Source organism: Papio anubis, chromosome 19, assembly GCF_008728515.1.
Source record: "Papio anubis isolate 15944 chromosome 19, Panubis1.0, whole genome shotgun sequence".
Lineage (NCBI taxonomy): Eukaryota > Metazoa > Chordata > Mammalia > Primates > Cercopithecidae > Papio > Papio anubis.
Genome location: NC_044994.1, coordinates 56,032,760 through 56,046,871, shown reverse-complemented (window position 1 = coordinate 56,046,871; position 14,112 = coordinate 56,032,760). Strand labels below are relative to the sequence as shown.

Here is a 14,112-nt window from a genome sequence, read left to right as displayed (position 1 = left end):
CTCACCTAACCACCACTTGACTGTGTGACTGCATGTTTTATATTCATATGCTAGCTGATAAAACTTTTGAAAATTTAGCTTTGAATTTAGGCTACTTGAACTGTGAGACACATAACTATTACATTTTATCAATTCTAAAGTAAACCATTTATTTTTCTTCCCCGCTGTAATAGAGGAAGCATGGTCTTCCAGCGGACCTGTTCCTCCCATTTGCAGATCTCAGCCCAGCCATGTCTAATCCATGCTCCACTGCCCCAGAATGTAATATTCTTCCACATAATTGGTTTTTTGCATTATTTGAATGATTTTTTTGCTTACGTTATGTACTTATTTTTAATATCTCTAACAACTTTTTTTTTTTTTTTTACTGTACCCTATTTCTGTTGAATAGTTTTACGACCTAAATTAACCCAGTTGGAATGTTTTAATAAATCGTGTTTGCCCTTTATTTGTATGTGTCTGTGCATATTTTAAAAAATTAAATATAATTTTTTTTTTTTTTTTTTGAGATGGAGTCTCACTCTGTTGCCCTGGCTGGAGTGCAGTGGCGTGATCTCGGCTCACTGCAACCTCTGTCTCCCTGGTTCAAGCAATTCTGCCTCAGTCTCCCAAGTAGCTGGGACTACAGGCGCATGCCGCTATGCCTGGCCAATTTTTTGTATTTTCGTAGAGACGAGGTTTCACTGTGTTGTCCAGGCTGGTCGTGAACTCCTGAGCTCAGGAGAATTTTAGTTTGAGATAATTGTAGATTCACATGCAGTTGTAAGAAGTAACAGAGAATCCGGCCTTCCCTTTATCCAGTTGTCTCCAGGGGCAGCATCTTGTAGAACTGGGACAATATCACAACCAGGATATTGACATTGATACATTCCACCACTCTTACTCATATTTTCCCAGTTTTACTTGTCCTCATGTGTTTTTATGTGTGTGGGTGTGGTTGTGTTTGTGTAGTTTTATCACATGAAGATATGTGTTACATTTTGAGAGTTCTTTATATATTCTGGATACTGGTTCTTTGTTAGATATGTTTTGCAAATATTTCTCCCAGTCTATAGATTGTCTTTTCATCCTTTTAACAAAATTTTTCAGAGAGCAAAAGTTTTGTCGTGAGGTCCAGTTACCATTTTTTTCTTTTATATAGTATGCTTTTGATGTCAAATCTAAGAACTCTTTGCCCAGCCCCAGATCCTAAGATTTCCATGTTTTTTCTAAAAGTTTTAGCTGGGTGCAGTGGTGTGCACCTGTGGTCCTGCTACTTGGGGAGGCTGATGCAGGATGATCACTTGAGCCCAGGAGTTTAAGGCTAGCTTGGGCAACATAGTGAGATGGAGCCCCGTCTCAACAAAATAAATAAGAATAAAAATTTTGTAGTTTTACATTTAATTCTGTAATCCATTTTTGAGTTAATTTTTGCAGGAAGTATTAAGTTTAAGTCAGGATTCTTTTAGGTGTATGCTTATGGATGTCTAGTTCCTCTAGCACCACTTCTTCAAAAGCCTGACTCGGTGCCATTGACTGACTTTTTGCATCATTTTCAAAAATCTCTTGGCTTTATTAGTATGGATTTATTTCTGGGAGGTTTTAAAAAGAATTCCACAAAAGTAGTCCATGTTTTTTAGAAGATGTGAAAAAGTAGAAAATGAAAAATCTAGGAAGTTTTATCAAAGATAAGCTTTGTTAAATTTCCTTCCCATCTTTTTCCTGTGCTTTTTTTTTTTTTTTTTGCTGTTGTTTCAAATAAATTCATGCTACATATAAAAAGTTGTGTCCTGCTTTTTAAAAATGCCCATTATTAGCACTTTCCATGTTATTACAAATATTTCTTAATATTATTTTAGTGATCCTTTGATGTTCTGTTTTGTGGCATCCTTATGATTTAGGTTTCCAGGTTTTGTTTTTGTTATTTAAAAGACCTTTCTGATTAATATCTTTGCTCAGTAAACCTTTTAGTTAATTACTAGATTGAAACATATGAATGTTTTTCAGATTCTTGATGTTTCATTGCCCCATTGCTTCTGAAGGGGTTTCACCCCATTTACATCTCCACGGTTGTTATATCTTTTAGATTAAAGCAGCATTTAATTTTTTAGAATTTCCCTAAATACTTGTTTAGTTTGAATTTTCAGATTCTGTGCTCGCTTCGGCAGCACATATACTAAAATTGTGAATTTTCAGATTCTATTATTTCTTGTTAGCCCTAAAATTAACTTTCGCTAAGTGAAAATTACATGTAAATGTTAGCGATTGGTACTAAAGTAATATTCAGTAACATTTATTCATATAACAAATGTAATTTGCATTTTATCAACTTGTAATTTATAATAAAATACAGTTGTGGGTTAGAGAAAATGATTTTTTTAGTTGTTGTTTGTATTTTACTTATTTTTGTTTGTTTTCTTTAACAGCCCAGCAGGCTAAGAAGCTTAAAAAAAAAAAAAACTTTCAATACGATTATTTACTTCCAATTTATCTTTAGGCTTTGATTTAAATGTTATTATTTTGCCTCCCTCAAACAGAAAGCGATAGATCTGGCTGGCAAAGCATCGCAGGAAGACAAGGCTGGGAACTATGAAGAAGCCCTTCAGCTCTATCAGCATGCTGTGCAGTATTTTCTTCACGTCGTGAAATGTGAGGCCGTCGGTTATGTTTTATTTAAAAACACGAAAAGAAAAATTTATTCTATTTCATATCTTAAAAATGGAAATATAATGCCAGCAAATTCTAAACTATCCATTTGTTAAAAAAAAATTTAAAAAAAAAAGTCCACTTTCTTTCTAGTGATTTTTAAGCAATGAGACTTAGCTAGCAAACGTGACAGCCATCATAGTTATTACTTTGTATACCAAAACATCTTAAAATGTAGTATGGTCAGAGGAAAATAGATTGGGAGACATTTTATTTGTGTCTTTACAGATATGTATTGCATGTTTACCATGTGGCAGGCACTGGGGATACAACAGAAAACAATGGATAAAACCCCAGCCTTCATGGCTTTTAAATGGAATGTAGTTGGATAATTGAAGATGTTCTTTTGAACTTCTCTCATTTATTTTTGAGGTTTTATGTTAAAGTGAAACTAAGAATGAGTCATAACCTGTAAGCTATGTGGGGCTCATCCCATCTACTGCATGTGTTGCCAAAGTTCACACTGAAAACAGCTCTGACAGAGGCCTTCATGTAGTAAAATTATGACACTGGTATTACACAGAATGTGTGGGATTTCCATCACTTTACTCTTCTGAAATAAAGCTTTTGTAGACATTCATGGAAATGATTAATACTGCTTTCCTTCTCTTTGTCTTTCTTATAATTGGGTTTGTGGAAGACAAGCAACTTTGAACTATCTGCAAAAAATGTAAGGGAAGAGTGTGAAAGCTTCAGAATATTAAATAATTTCCTGTTAACATTAACTTAAAATACCCTGCTGTCTTGCTCAGATTGTTTCTGACTCAGACCCACTGTTGGTCTCCAACCCTGCTGGGGGAAGGGGTAGAAAAGAGGTAATAATCATTGACTACGAAGAGTTAGAGATGCTCTTCTCTCCTTCTCCCAACATAGAATTTCCTTGTCTAAAAAATACATATTTAAGAGTTCAAACCTTTCTACACAGAATACTAATGGAAAAAAATCTCTCTCATTTCCCTTTAATAGATGAAGCACAGGGTGATAAAGCCAAGCAAAGTATCAGGGCAAAGTGTACAGAATATCTTGATAGAGCAGAAAAACTAAAGGAGTACCTGAAAAATAAAGAGAAAAAAGCACAGAAGCCAGTGAAAGAAGGACAGCCGAGTCCAGCAGATGAGAAGGGGTACGTGTTTAAAATTGTTCAATTTTATTGTGGCTTTTAGCTTTTGATTTGTGAAATAAATTTCTTTTGATTAAAACAGGTGTCAGCAAACTGTGGCTCATGGGCCAAAGCTGCCCAGCTGCCTGTTTTTGTAATAAGTTTTATCAGAACACAGTCTTGCCCATTCTTTTACATATTGTTGTCTAGGGCTGCTTTCATGCCATGACAACAAAGTTGTGTGGTTGTATGGAGACTATATGGCCCACGAAACCTAAAATATTTACTTGTTTGGTCCTTTACAAAAAAAGTCTGCTGACCCCTAGTTTGTCAAGCTTAATGGATGATATTCCTCAAACATCGCTTCCTGACTGCCTGCCAGTAGTAGGGGAGAATGCTTGTAGGAACAGCACTCACGTACCCTGTGGTCTTTAGCTAATATCGAAGCTTGAGATTATAGGAGTGACCTGAAAATTAAACCTTTGACCATATGGAAAAAATGAAAAGTAACTCCAACAATGTAAACTTTTTTCAGATGTCTTATGCAAAATTTTTTGATGTGAATTTGTGTTAGACTTGCTTTATGTTGTCATTGTAAAGAAAACAACACAGCACAGCATAACTTATAAACATTGAAACCGATTTTTGACGTGTCTTCTAGATGGGGGATGTATCACTTCTAGATGCAGAATTTGTTTATTCAGTACATGACATATGCATGCCAAGTTTGTGCTGAGCACTGGGAACATATTCTAACCACATCCTCTCTGGCTCTCCTATTAATTGATGCCAATAGTTCCAGGTAACACACCCTTAAGAAAATGAGACTCTGGGATGGAGTTATCTGGCCTGGTTGGGTTTGAAAGCAGGGAGGTTCTGCTCAGCTTTAGAGGATGCGGTTCTCATTGTTCATGGTATGCAGTGGCGCAAGTTACTGAAACGATGCCCTGTGGTCACAAGGAATGAAGTGCCTTTTAGGCAATGCTTTGGGGCTTTGACCGTTTAGAGGGACATGAGGAATATAAGAACCAGTGTTGACTTGGCTGCTTCAAACTAAGTGGCAGAGTTTGAAGGAAATGATAAGCTCAAGCTCAAGGTTTCATATTCTGTGTTCAAGATGTGATCGGGAAACTAGGGAGCTTCTGTGAGACCCTAACAACATTTTATCTTCTTCATCGATAACATTGACATAACAAAAATCAGATGATAGTCCGATGTGATGAATATTGAATTTCAACTTAGGGTTTCTTACATGAAATTGAGGACATTTAGTATAAAACAGGGACTCCAAACATGAAGTGAAAATATTGGGAAGAATTTAGTTGACCGTGACTGCCTGGGACCTCCAGCTCTCACTGAAACTCCCTTGACCGTAGAAGCTTCTCTTCCCTTGTCCATAGGAGCTCTTCTGGTCATGCTTGAAAATCCTGTAAGGATCTCTCCTGAGATAATTACCTGACAAGGTGATGCCAGTTTTTCTCCTGTACTGAACAGCAGTCTTCGTTTACAGTAGGACTCACTTTGGCTAATTTAAGCAAAAAGGGATGTATTATAGGTATTACCTTACAGAATAGTGGGGCCAGGGAATCAGACTTGGATCACAAGGAGAAATGGCCGACAGTACCAAGGTTGTTCAAGTAGGGATCCCGCCGTTGCCAACAACTCTGCTAAGCACTGATGGTGCTTGGGAGCAGGCAGTAAAAGCTCTGCGCAGCTCCCTCAGCAAAACCAGTGCCTTCACCTGAAGATTCTGTCTCCTTTTGAGCAGCCCCCACCTTCTTGGAAGAATTTAGGTCTCATGTGGAACCCTAGCTGCAAGGGAGATGAGAAACGGCAGTTTGTTTTTAATAAGGACAGCCTTTATAGTACTGGACAGCGTGATAGTAGGAGGTTAAAGTGAGTGTCAAGTGAATCTGTTTTGCAGTGTCTGCCTCACCCACAGCCCCACCATCCTATGATAACCAAGGCAATTCCATTTTGGCATAAAATATGTCATGCTTTTATCCCCCTTTATATGTTATTGTTTTTAAAATGATATAATGCCTTATTTTTGGCTTTATCACTTTTATACTTAACATTGTATCAGGAACATTTTTCCAATAAACTATTTCTACATCGCTTTTAAATGTTGCAATGTATCCTGTCATATGCTAGTCCCTGTAATATGTTACTTTTTCCCTTTTTGCAAACGGTGTGTGTGTGATTATCCTCATGGTCAAATCCTTGAACTTTTCTAAAATTATTTCCTCAAGATAAATTCCTAGATATGAAATGCCTTGATCGACCTACGTGTTCTTTTGAGTGTAGTTCATTGTCCTCAAGAAGCTTCCTCTATCCTTTGGAACCCCCAGACTAAGGGTTGTGCCTTAGATAATTAGTGTTCCAGATTTTTTTCCTCCTAATATGACCTCTTGTTCTAATTTATATCTTGCCCAGTCCTGATGTTTTCACTGTTGTTGCTTGCAACTCTTCTGTAATTCATCTTGAATCCTTCATGGAGTGATGTGTGGGGCATGCATTTATGAATTAATACATACCTAAATATGTCATGGGAATTTGGAGCTAGTTCCTGACTTCATTCTGGTCTTTTTGTCCCTTTCCTTTACATGATTCTCTATTGATGATAACGTGCCTGCTTCCTATTTTATTTACTACGTTCTTTAAGTAAGCATAGCTTTTAATGTAAATGTCTGATTTTGCCACTTAAATTACAAATATTTCAGGTTATTTTTTCCTTCATTTTTGCCTTATTTGATAGCAATGAGTGATCATTTGAATATATTAAATTCTTTTTATTAGGAATGACAGTGATGGGGAAGGAGAATCTGATGATCCTGAAAAAAAGAAACTACAGAATCAACTTCAAGGTTGCTTTAGATTTCGTTTTTAAATTTACTATCCTATTAAAAAGACTCAAAGTGAATTGTCTATTTGAATTGTTTTTGTTCTCCCTCTGTATTTAAATGAAGTTTAAGAGCTGGGCTTTGGTTCCCAGTAGTCATGTGCTGGCTTTGTTTAGAGTGTGTTTTAGGGTTTGCCCTCTAGGATCCTGGTTTGGCCTTTTTTATATAGTAAAAGTTTTGTTGGCTTCATATCTGCTTTTAAAAGGCTCTCAGTCAACTTGCTCTTTGATTTTGTTTATTTGCCCCCTTTTAGGGAAGGTAACATTTATACTCTTAGCACACTGCAAAATGTGATGGTGTTAAAATTTACTACTGTGAGGGGCGCAGAAGTTAGGACTTACACATGGCTTTTATTGCCGTTGCTGTAGCTCACTTATTGATAGTTTATTTTGTTTCTTAACTGCTCTTCATCTGCTTTTCAGTGTTCCTATTTACATTTAAGTGTTTAAGCTTTCTGTGTTTACCTTCCACACCTGTGAAGCCCTTTCATTCTGTTCTGCTATAGCGTAGTGGCATAACCAAGGGGACATAGATTCTTGGCTCCATTCAGGTCTTCATTCTGTTCAAGGGTCTGCCACTTAGAAACTTTATAATTGTGAGTGAGTGACTGAGCCTCTCAGAGTCAGAGTCCCTCATCTCTAAAATGGAAATAAGCAATAACTTCCTTTCAGGGCTTTTAAGATTAATGACAGTATAAAAACTACCTAATATATCTGACGAAGTCTAGGGACTCAATAAATGCTAGCTCTGTTTATCTAAAAAGGCATCTATTTGTTGGCTGGCTTTGTTCATTGCTGAGATTTGATTATTCTTTGAAATAAATTATCTAACAATTTTTCAGATTGAATTTTTTGCTCACCCAATGGTAGTATGTATTTTGTTCATTTAAATCTTACCAAATAGAATGCATAACTGGGAAGGATTTCCATTTTATAGGTTCAGACTTGGTTACAGAATAGTGAAAATACCTACCTTAACCAGACTTTTAGCCTTGCTATACTAGTGTCTTCGTTTTGGTAATATTTTTGTCTTGCCTACCCTACTGGGATGTCTAGGAAAACACTGTAGGATAATATGTTGACAACAGACCACGTAATGAGGATAGAAAACATCTTTAGGTGCCAACAACCTCAGTGGTAGGTGTAGTCCAGGAGCGAAAACTTGAGTTTACACTGCCATGTCCCCACCACCTGAAACTGCTGGCATGCACTGCCCACTCAGTTGGCATTTATTGGGTAACCCTGTGGTCTGTGCCAAGTGGCCTTATTCCAGTTGTAAGGCAAGATACTTTTTCTATCTGCTCTTTTGGTTTTGGTTTTGTTTCCCTGCCCCAGGTAAAAATCAGTTGTATATCTTTAATTTTGAAAAAGATACATTTTTTTTCTTTTTTGTTTTTCTGAGACCGGCTCTCACTGTGTCGCCCAGGCTGGAGTGCAGTGGCGCGATCATGGCTCACTGCAGCCTCAAACTCCTGGGTTCCAGGGATTCTCCTACCTCAGCCTCATAAGTAGCTGGGAACACAGGCACACACAACCATGCCCAGCTAAGTTGAGTTTTTTTTGGTTTTTTAAGCGATGGGGTTTGGCCATGTTGCCCAGGCTGCTCTCAAACTCCCGAGCTCAACTGATTCGCCCACTTCAGCCTCCCAGAGTGCTGGGATTACAGTTGTGAGCCACCGCTCTTGGCTGATACAACCAGTTTTTAATAGGGATTTCTCTAAATTCCATATCACTTATGATAAGGGCCAGAAATGTAAAACAAACAAACAAAAACCAAATACTTAAAACATTTAAATGAGGAAATGTATTTGAAATTTCGGGATGAAGTAGAATATGAAAGGAGTCCTAGCCTTTTATGTTTGAATATCCTTTTTTTTTTCTACTTTTTAATGGTTTGCTGCTGGATTTCATACTATTACACATTTTTTGAATTTTTCCTTGTTTTTTGAACAGTATTTTAAATCTTTTACCTCTGTTTTAGATTATGATATTAAGGGTATATTTGTTAAAATTAAGAATTGGTTTGTGATTTGAGTTTTCTGTTAGCTAATTTTATTCAGTGAATTTTTGTGATTAAATAATATACTAGTGTAATAAATAGTATAGTCAAAGACTGGATAAATTTATATCACTGAAGTACATTCCATTTGTTAGCATTTTTCAGTAGTCCTATCCCCCCATTTTTAGTTTTGCAAACCATGTCTAGTATGAGATTGTTGATCAGTAAACATTCCAAAGTCACCTTTTAACTTAAAAGTATTAGTTATATATGAAAACAAATCATGACATATTTTTTAAATTTATAGCAGAAAATCTTGAGTTAGTCGGATGGTGTACATATATAAAATAAGTTTACTTTTGTTTAACTGACATGAAATCCTAGGATTACTAATCTTAATGAAACATAAAAAAGACGAAGTGAATTTACTTTTTTCTTTACAGTAGTCTGAACTTTTGTAATACAAAATGCTTATGATTTCATTTAATTTTAATCTAGTAGCTGAAGATTTTCATAATTTAGGGAAGTTGCTGAGTAACTAGTCTTAGAGTAACAGATTATCTTTCCTAACAAGGAGAAACAATCAGTAGAACTGATTTCATAAAGTAATAGATTGTGTAAGTGGTGGTGTTCTGTTACACTTAAGACAACTAAGTACATGCCATCTCAGAACAGGCTGCTTCATCTTTTATAGTGGAACAGTTTCCATATTCTAGAAAATTAGAAAAGCTTTCGATAAAAGAGAACTAGAAAATTTGTCCGTAGGCTATATTAAAAGACATCCTTCTTGGACTCTTACTGCAGTAATTGCTTTTGCTTTTAAATATACTGCATTCAGAAGCTAAATCTTCCATGTAAGTTAACTTTGTTAATTAACAAAAGTTGTAAATAGATCTGTTTAGCAGCCAAATAGAAACTTCAGCAAATCTTAGGAAAATACTGCAAATCTGCAGGGGTATATTTTCTCTTTCCCATCATCTGCTTCCATTCCTTCCTTTCCTCTCCCCTTTTCCTTCTCCCTTCTGTCTATCTGCCTATCTTGAGTTAAATTTGTTAAGCATATTTTTTTTTTCAGTGGTTGAGGAGAGGATCAGATCCCCTTTTCTTTTGGTTAACAGGAGAAATGGTAGAACAAGTACTTTTGATACCCCAAAATCAATGTATTCAAATATAACCAACTTACGGAACGTTTGGTGCTTTTCCAAACACTCTAATATTCATTATGTCATTTGATTTTTGCACCAACCTATCTAAGTAGTTTGGGCAGATGATATTATTTTCATTTCACAAATGAGGAAGCTGAAACAGAAGGGTAAAGAAACATGCCCCAGGTGATCTAGTCATCCACCTGGTTCCTAGTCCTATTGACTTCTCCCTAACACCTGCTTCCTCCTCACACTATTTCAAAAAGGTTGTTAGTACGTAAAACTTTCCCAGACAATTTTATAATGCATTTCCTTAACATCATTATTTCATGTTTTTTTCTAACTTTGGTGAAATAGTCTTTCTTAATTTAAAGATAACATAATTTTTTCTAGGTGCCATTGTTATAGAACGACCAAATGTGAAATGGAGTGATGTTGCTGGACTTGAAGGAGCCAAAGAAGCACTGAAAGAGGCTGTGATACTGCCTATTAAATTTCCTCATCTTTTTACAGGTGACATAACGTTTAAATAATTTTATTTCATGAGTTTGTAAAAGTTCATTGATGACTGAGGCGAAGCATTGTCATTCTTGTCACTAATGAATTATCTTAAATAAATTGTGACTCTTAAAAGGTGGTGATTTATCTTTATACAAGATGTTTTATTTCTTATACATATCCATATTTGCTGTATATATATTGAAAAACAACCTAAATGTCAACCAGTAGGGTAATTCACCAACATGCAATAGAATACTATGCCCTCAGTAAAACAGAGTGTACATCTACATTAATAAATTGTAATCTGCATTGTATTTTATTGAAGAATGTCCACATCTATTACAAAGATCAAAAAGCAGTTATAAACTGAATAGTATGATTCCATGTTTGTTAAATGTGTATGCTGAGAAGTAAGTATAATTGGATTGACATAGAAATATTAATGTATGCCTAGGAGATAAGATTATAGGAGATTTTTACTTTTGACTCTCATCTGAATTTTTGCAGTGGTTATATATTATTTTTTTTGTTTTTTTGAGACGAAGTCTTGCTCTGTCACCCAGGCTGGAGTGCAGTGGTGCGATATCCGCTCACTGCAAGCTCTGCCTCCTGGGTTCACGCCATTCTCCTGCCTCAGCCTCCCGAGTAGCTGGGACTACAGGCGCGCGCCACCACGCCCAGCTCAATTTTTTGTATTTTTTAGTAGAGATGGGTTTCACCGTGTTAGCCAGGATGGTCTCGATCTCCTGACCTCGTGTTCCTCTCGCCTCGGCCTCCGAAAGTGCTGGGATTACAGGCGTGAGCCACCGCGCCTGGCCAGTTATGTATTAATTTTTAAAGAGCATTTCCATTTCTTAAAATGAGAGGTAAGAATCACTTAACAGCTTCAGAGGAAGTGCATATCCTCTAGTAGCAAAACAACATTTCATTATCACTGTGAAGAGAATATTGCTGACCTACCATCTGGGGAAACTTACAGGTTCTAGTTCTAGCAGTAAGTGATATGTCTGTGCTAAACCATTCCTTTATATTATCCTTCTTGTGACTGATAGTCTGTGTCTGTAATATGGCCACACCCACAATCTGATGGTCAGACAGAGGTTTTCCTTTTATAAACATGTTGGTTTATGTCAACAGCAAATCTGTAATGTAGGCCTCAGACTGAGCAGTCCAGACAGTCATATCATATAGAGCAGTGATGAAGAGCAAAAAGCCAGTAGGTCACGCACTGTCCACCTAACTTCAAGGTGTAGTTTACAACCCAACTTCAGGAGTATGAAACTAACAGCATAAAAGTTGACATCGTAATCCTAGAAAAGCACAAAAATATGGTTGAACTCATTTTATGGTATATTACTTATACCAGTTTTTCTCAAACATAAGTCATTTATGTATCATCTTCATGAATTTTTCCATGTATGTGTACCATTACTTTTTCTTTGCTTATTTTTTTAGAACAGTATTTTTACTGGAGTATAGCATAAATATACAGAGACATACAGGAGCCCCTGGGTGTTGGGCTTCCTTAGTTATCACAAAGCAAGCATGCCAGTGTCATCAACCAGATCCAGAAATAACAGCATTGCTAGGGACCTGGCAGGAGCCTTCTGCCTCATTCCTCCCCAGAGGTCATCTCTCTCTCAACTTTTAACACCAGAGATTATTTTGCCTGTATTTGAACTTTAAATCATCTCACATATTTTCACTTAGTAACGTTATTGAAAAGACTTTGTGCCTATTATAAGTGAAAAAAGTGTTTTCCTAATACACGTTAAAAAATTAAAAAGTGTATACCACCTAAAAGTATTTCATGTTATACCAGTGGTATATGTACCATACTTAGACACTGATTTGTAAATGTATACATTTGAAATAAGAAAATGAAATTCAAGTAATAGTTGCTTTCATAACAGTTAAGTGAAATAGTATTACTCATCTGCGTATCATCCTTTTGCAGATACTGTGTATACAGCCATAGTTTGCACCTAGCAGTTTTTTGTTTGTTTGTTTTTTTCTTTTCTTGAGACAGAGTTTCACTCTTGTTGCCCAGGCTGGAATGTAATGGCAAGGTCTTGGCTCACTGCAACCTCCACTTCCCGAGTTCAAACAATTGTCCTGCCTCAGCCTCCCTGGTATTTGGGATTACAGGCATCTGCCACCACACCCAGCTAATTTTTGTATTTTTACTAGAGTCGGAGTTTCACCATGTTGGCCACGCTTGTCCCGAGCTCCTGACCTCAGGTGATCCGCCCGTCTCGGCCTCTCAAAGTGCTGGGATTACATACGTGAGCCACTGTGCCCAGCCATAGTTTTTTAAATGTATGTTTGATAATTTACTGCCAGCTGTAACCCAGCCTGTTTTATTTTAGGCAGAATTATAATTGCTCATTAGCAAAATTGAGGCACAAAGAGTTGATGTATTCACTGGTTATATTTTGGCAAAACTAGGATTTAAGGTAGTATCACCTTTTTGTTACCCAACCATGGAAGTCTGCTACCTAGATGGGCGCGGTGGCTCACGCCTGTAATTCCAGCATTTTGGGAGGCTGAAGTAGGCGGATCACCTGAGGTCAGGAGTTCAAGACTGATCAACATGGTGAAACCCCATCTCTACTGAAATACAAAAACTAGCCAAGCATAGTGGCGGACGCCTGTAATTTCAGCTACTTGGGAGGCTGAGGCAGGAGAATCACTTGAAACCAGGAGGCAGAGGTTGCAGTGAGCCGAGATAGCACCATTGCACTCCACCCTGGGCAACAAGAGTGAGACTCCATCTCAAAAAAAATAAAAGGAAGTCTGCTACCTATAACACTAACCTGTGCTTTCCTGTGGAATCAAGAATTCAGCAGAAACTCATAAGTCATCCAAACTTTGTTAGGTTCACTTTTCTAAAGAGCATAAATATTGAAAGAAAATCTCTTCCAGCTGCCCATTTTTTACGGGTGTAGTTTTTGTACAATATTCTGGTATCAAGCTGTGCACACAGTGGATGATCAGAAAGTACCTTTTCACTGAACTCTTTTCCCCTATTAGACTCCATGCAGGGCAGCAATCCTTTTGCCTGTGCAAATGTTATGGTTTTGATACATACTGGTTGAATGAATGAGCAAACAAATGTACTTCCTGTTAGAAGGCTTATGTTATGTAAGTGTATTTTTGATAAAGTAGTCTCTAGAAGAAACAAAATACATTTAAGACATACCTTAGATTGATTTATTTTTAAAATACTGTTTTAATCCTTACAGGTTTAGAGTGAAAATCTTTTCAGAGTATTCCTCCGTATAGATGATGTCAGTGGTAACTGCAATTAAGTGTTAAAATTCTTGTGACATTTTTCTAAATGTAAATTTTAGGCAAGAGAACACCTTGGAGGGGAATCCTATTATTTGGGCCGCCTGGAACAGGAAAGTCCTACTTAGCCAAAGCTGTAGCAACAGAAGCCAACAACTCAACATTTTTTTCAATATCTTCCTCTGATCTTGTTTCTAAGTGGCTAGGTGAAAGTGAAAAGTAAGTAGTAAATCAATTTTTAAAGTTTTTTCTTTGCCTGTAATTACTGTATCAGTCCTTAATAGATTTCTTACATCATTCATAGATATTCAGAGAAGTGATGTAATGTAAGTACTCAGTTCTCTGTCAAATCAGTCTCTAATCTAGAATTTATTTTGTGGGAAAAGATAGCATATATGTACAACCTAGTAAATCAAAGTGAGTTATCCAGTTGTAGCATTCTTATTTTCTGTACCTGAAACATGATTAGGCTTTTTAATCTACACAGTTC

General features: G+C 36.7%; 1 protein-coding gene across 1 annotated transcript in view; it reads left to right on the top strand.

Annotated features, from left to right (window-relative positions):
• LOC100997079 (vacuolar protein sorting-associated protein 4B) overlaps positions 1-14,112 on the top strand; it is a 33,748-nt gene that overhangs the window by 8,519 nt on the left and 11,117 nt on the right. The window contains exons 2-6 of the mRNA XM_003914455.5: positions 2,517-2,628; positions 3,652-3,808; positions 6,584-6,651; positions 10,224-10,343; positions 13,685-13,841. Coding sequence (XP_003914504.2) covers positions 2,517-2,628; positions 3,652-3,808; positions 6,584-6,651; positions 10,224-10,343; positions 13,685-13,841 — 614 coding nt within the window. The remainder of the gene's footprint in view (positions 1-2,516; positions 2,629-3,651; positions 3,809-6,583; positions 6,652-10,223; positions 10,344-13,684; positions 13,842-14,112) is intronic.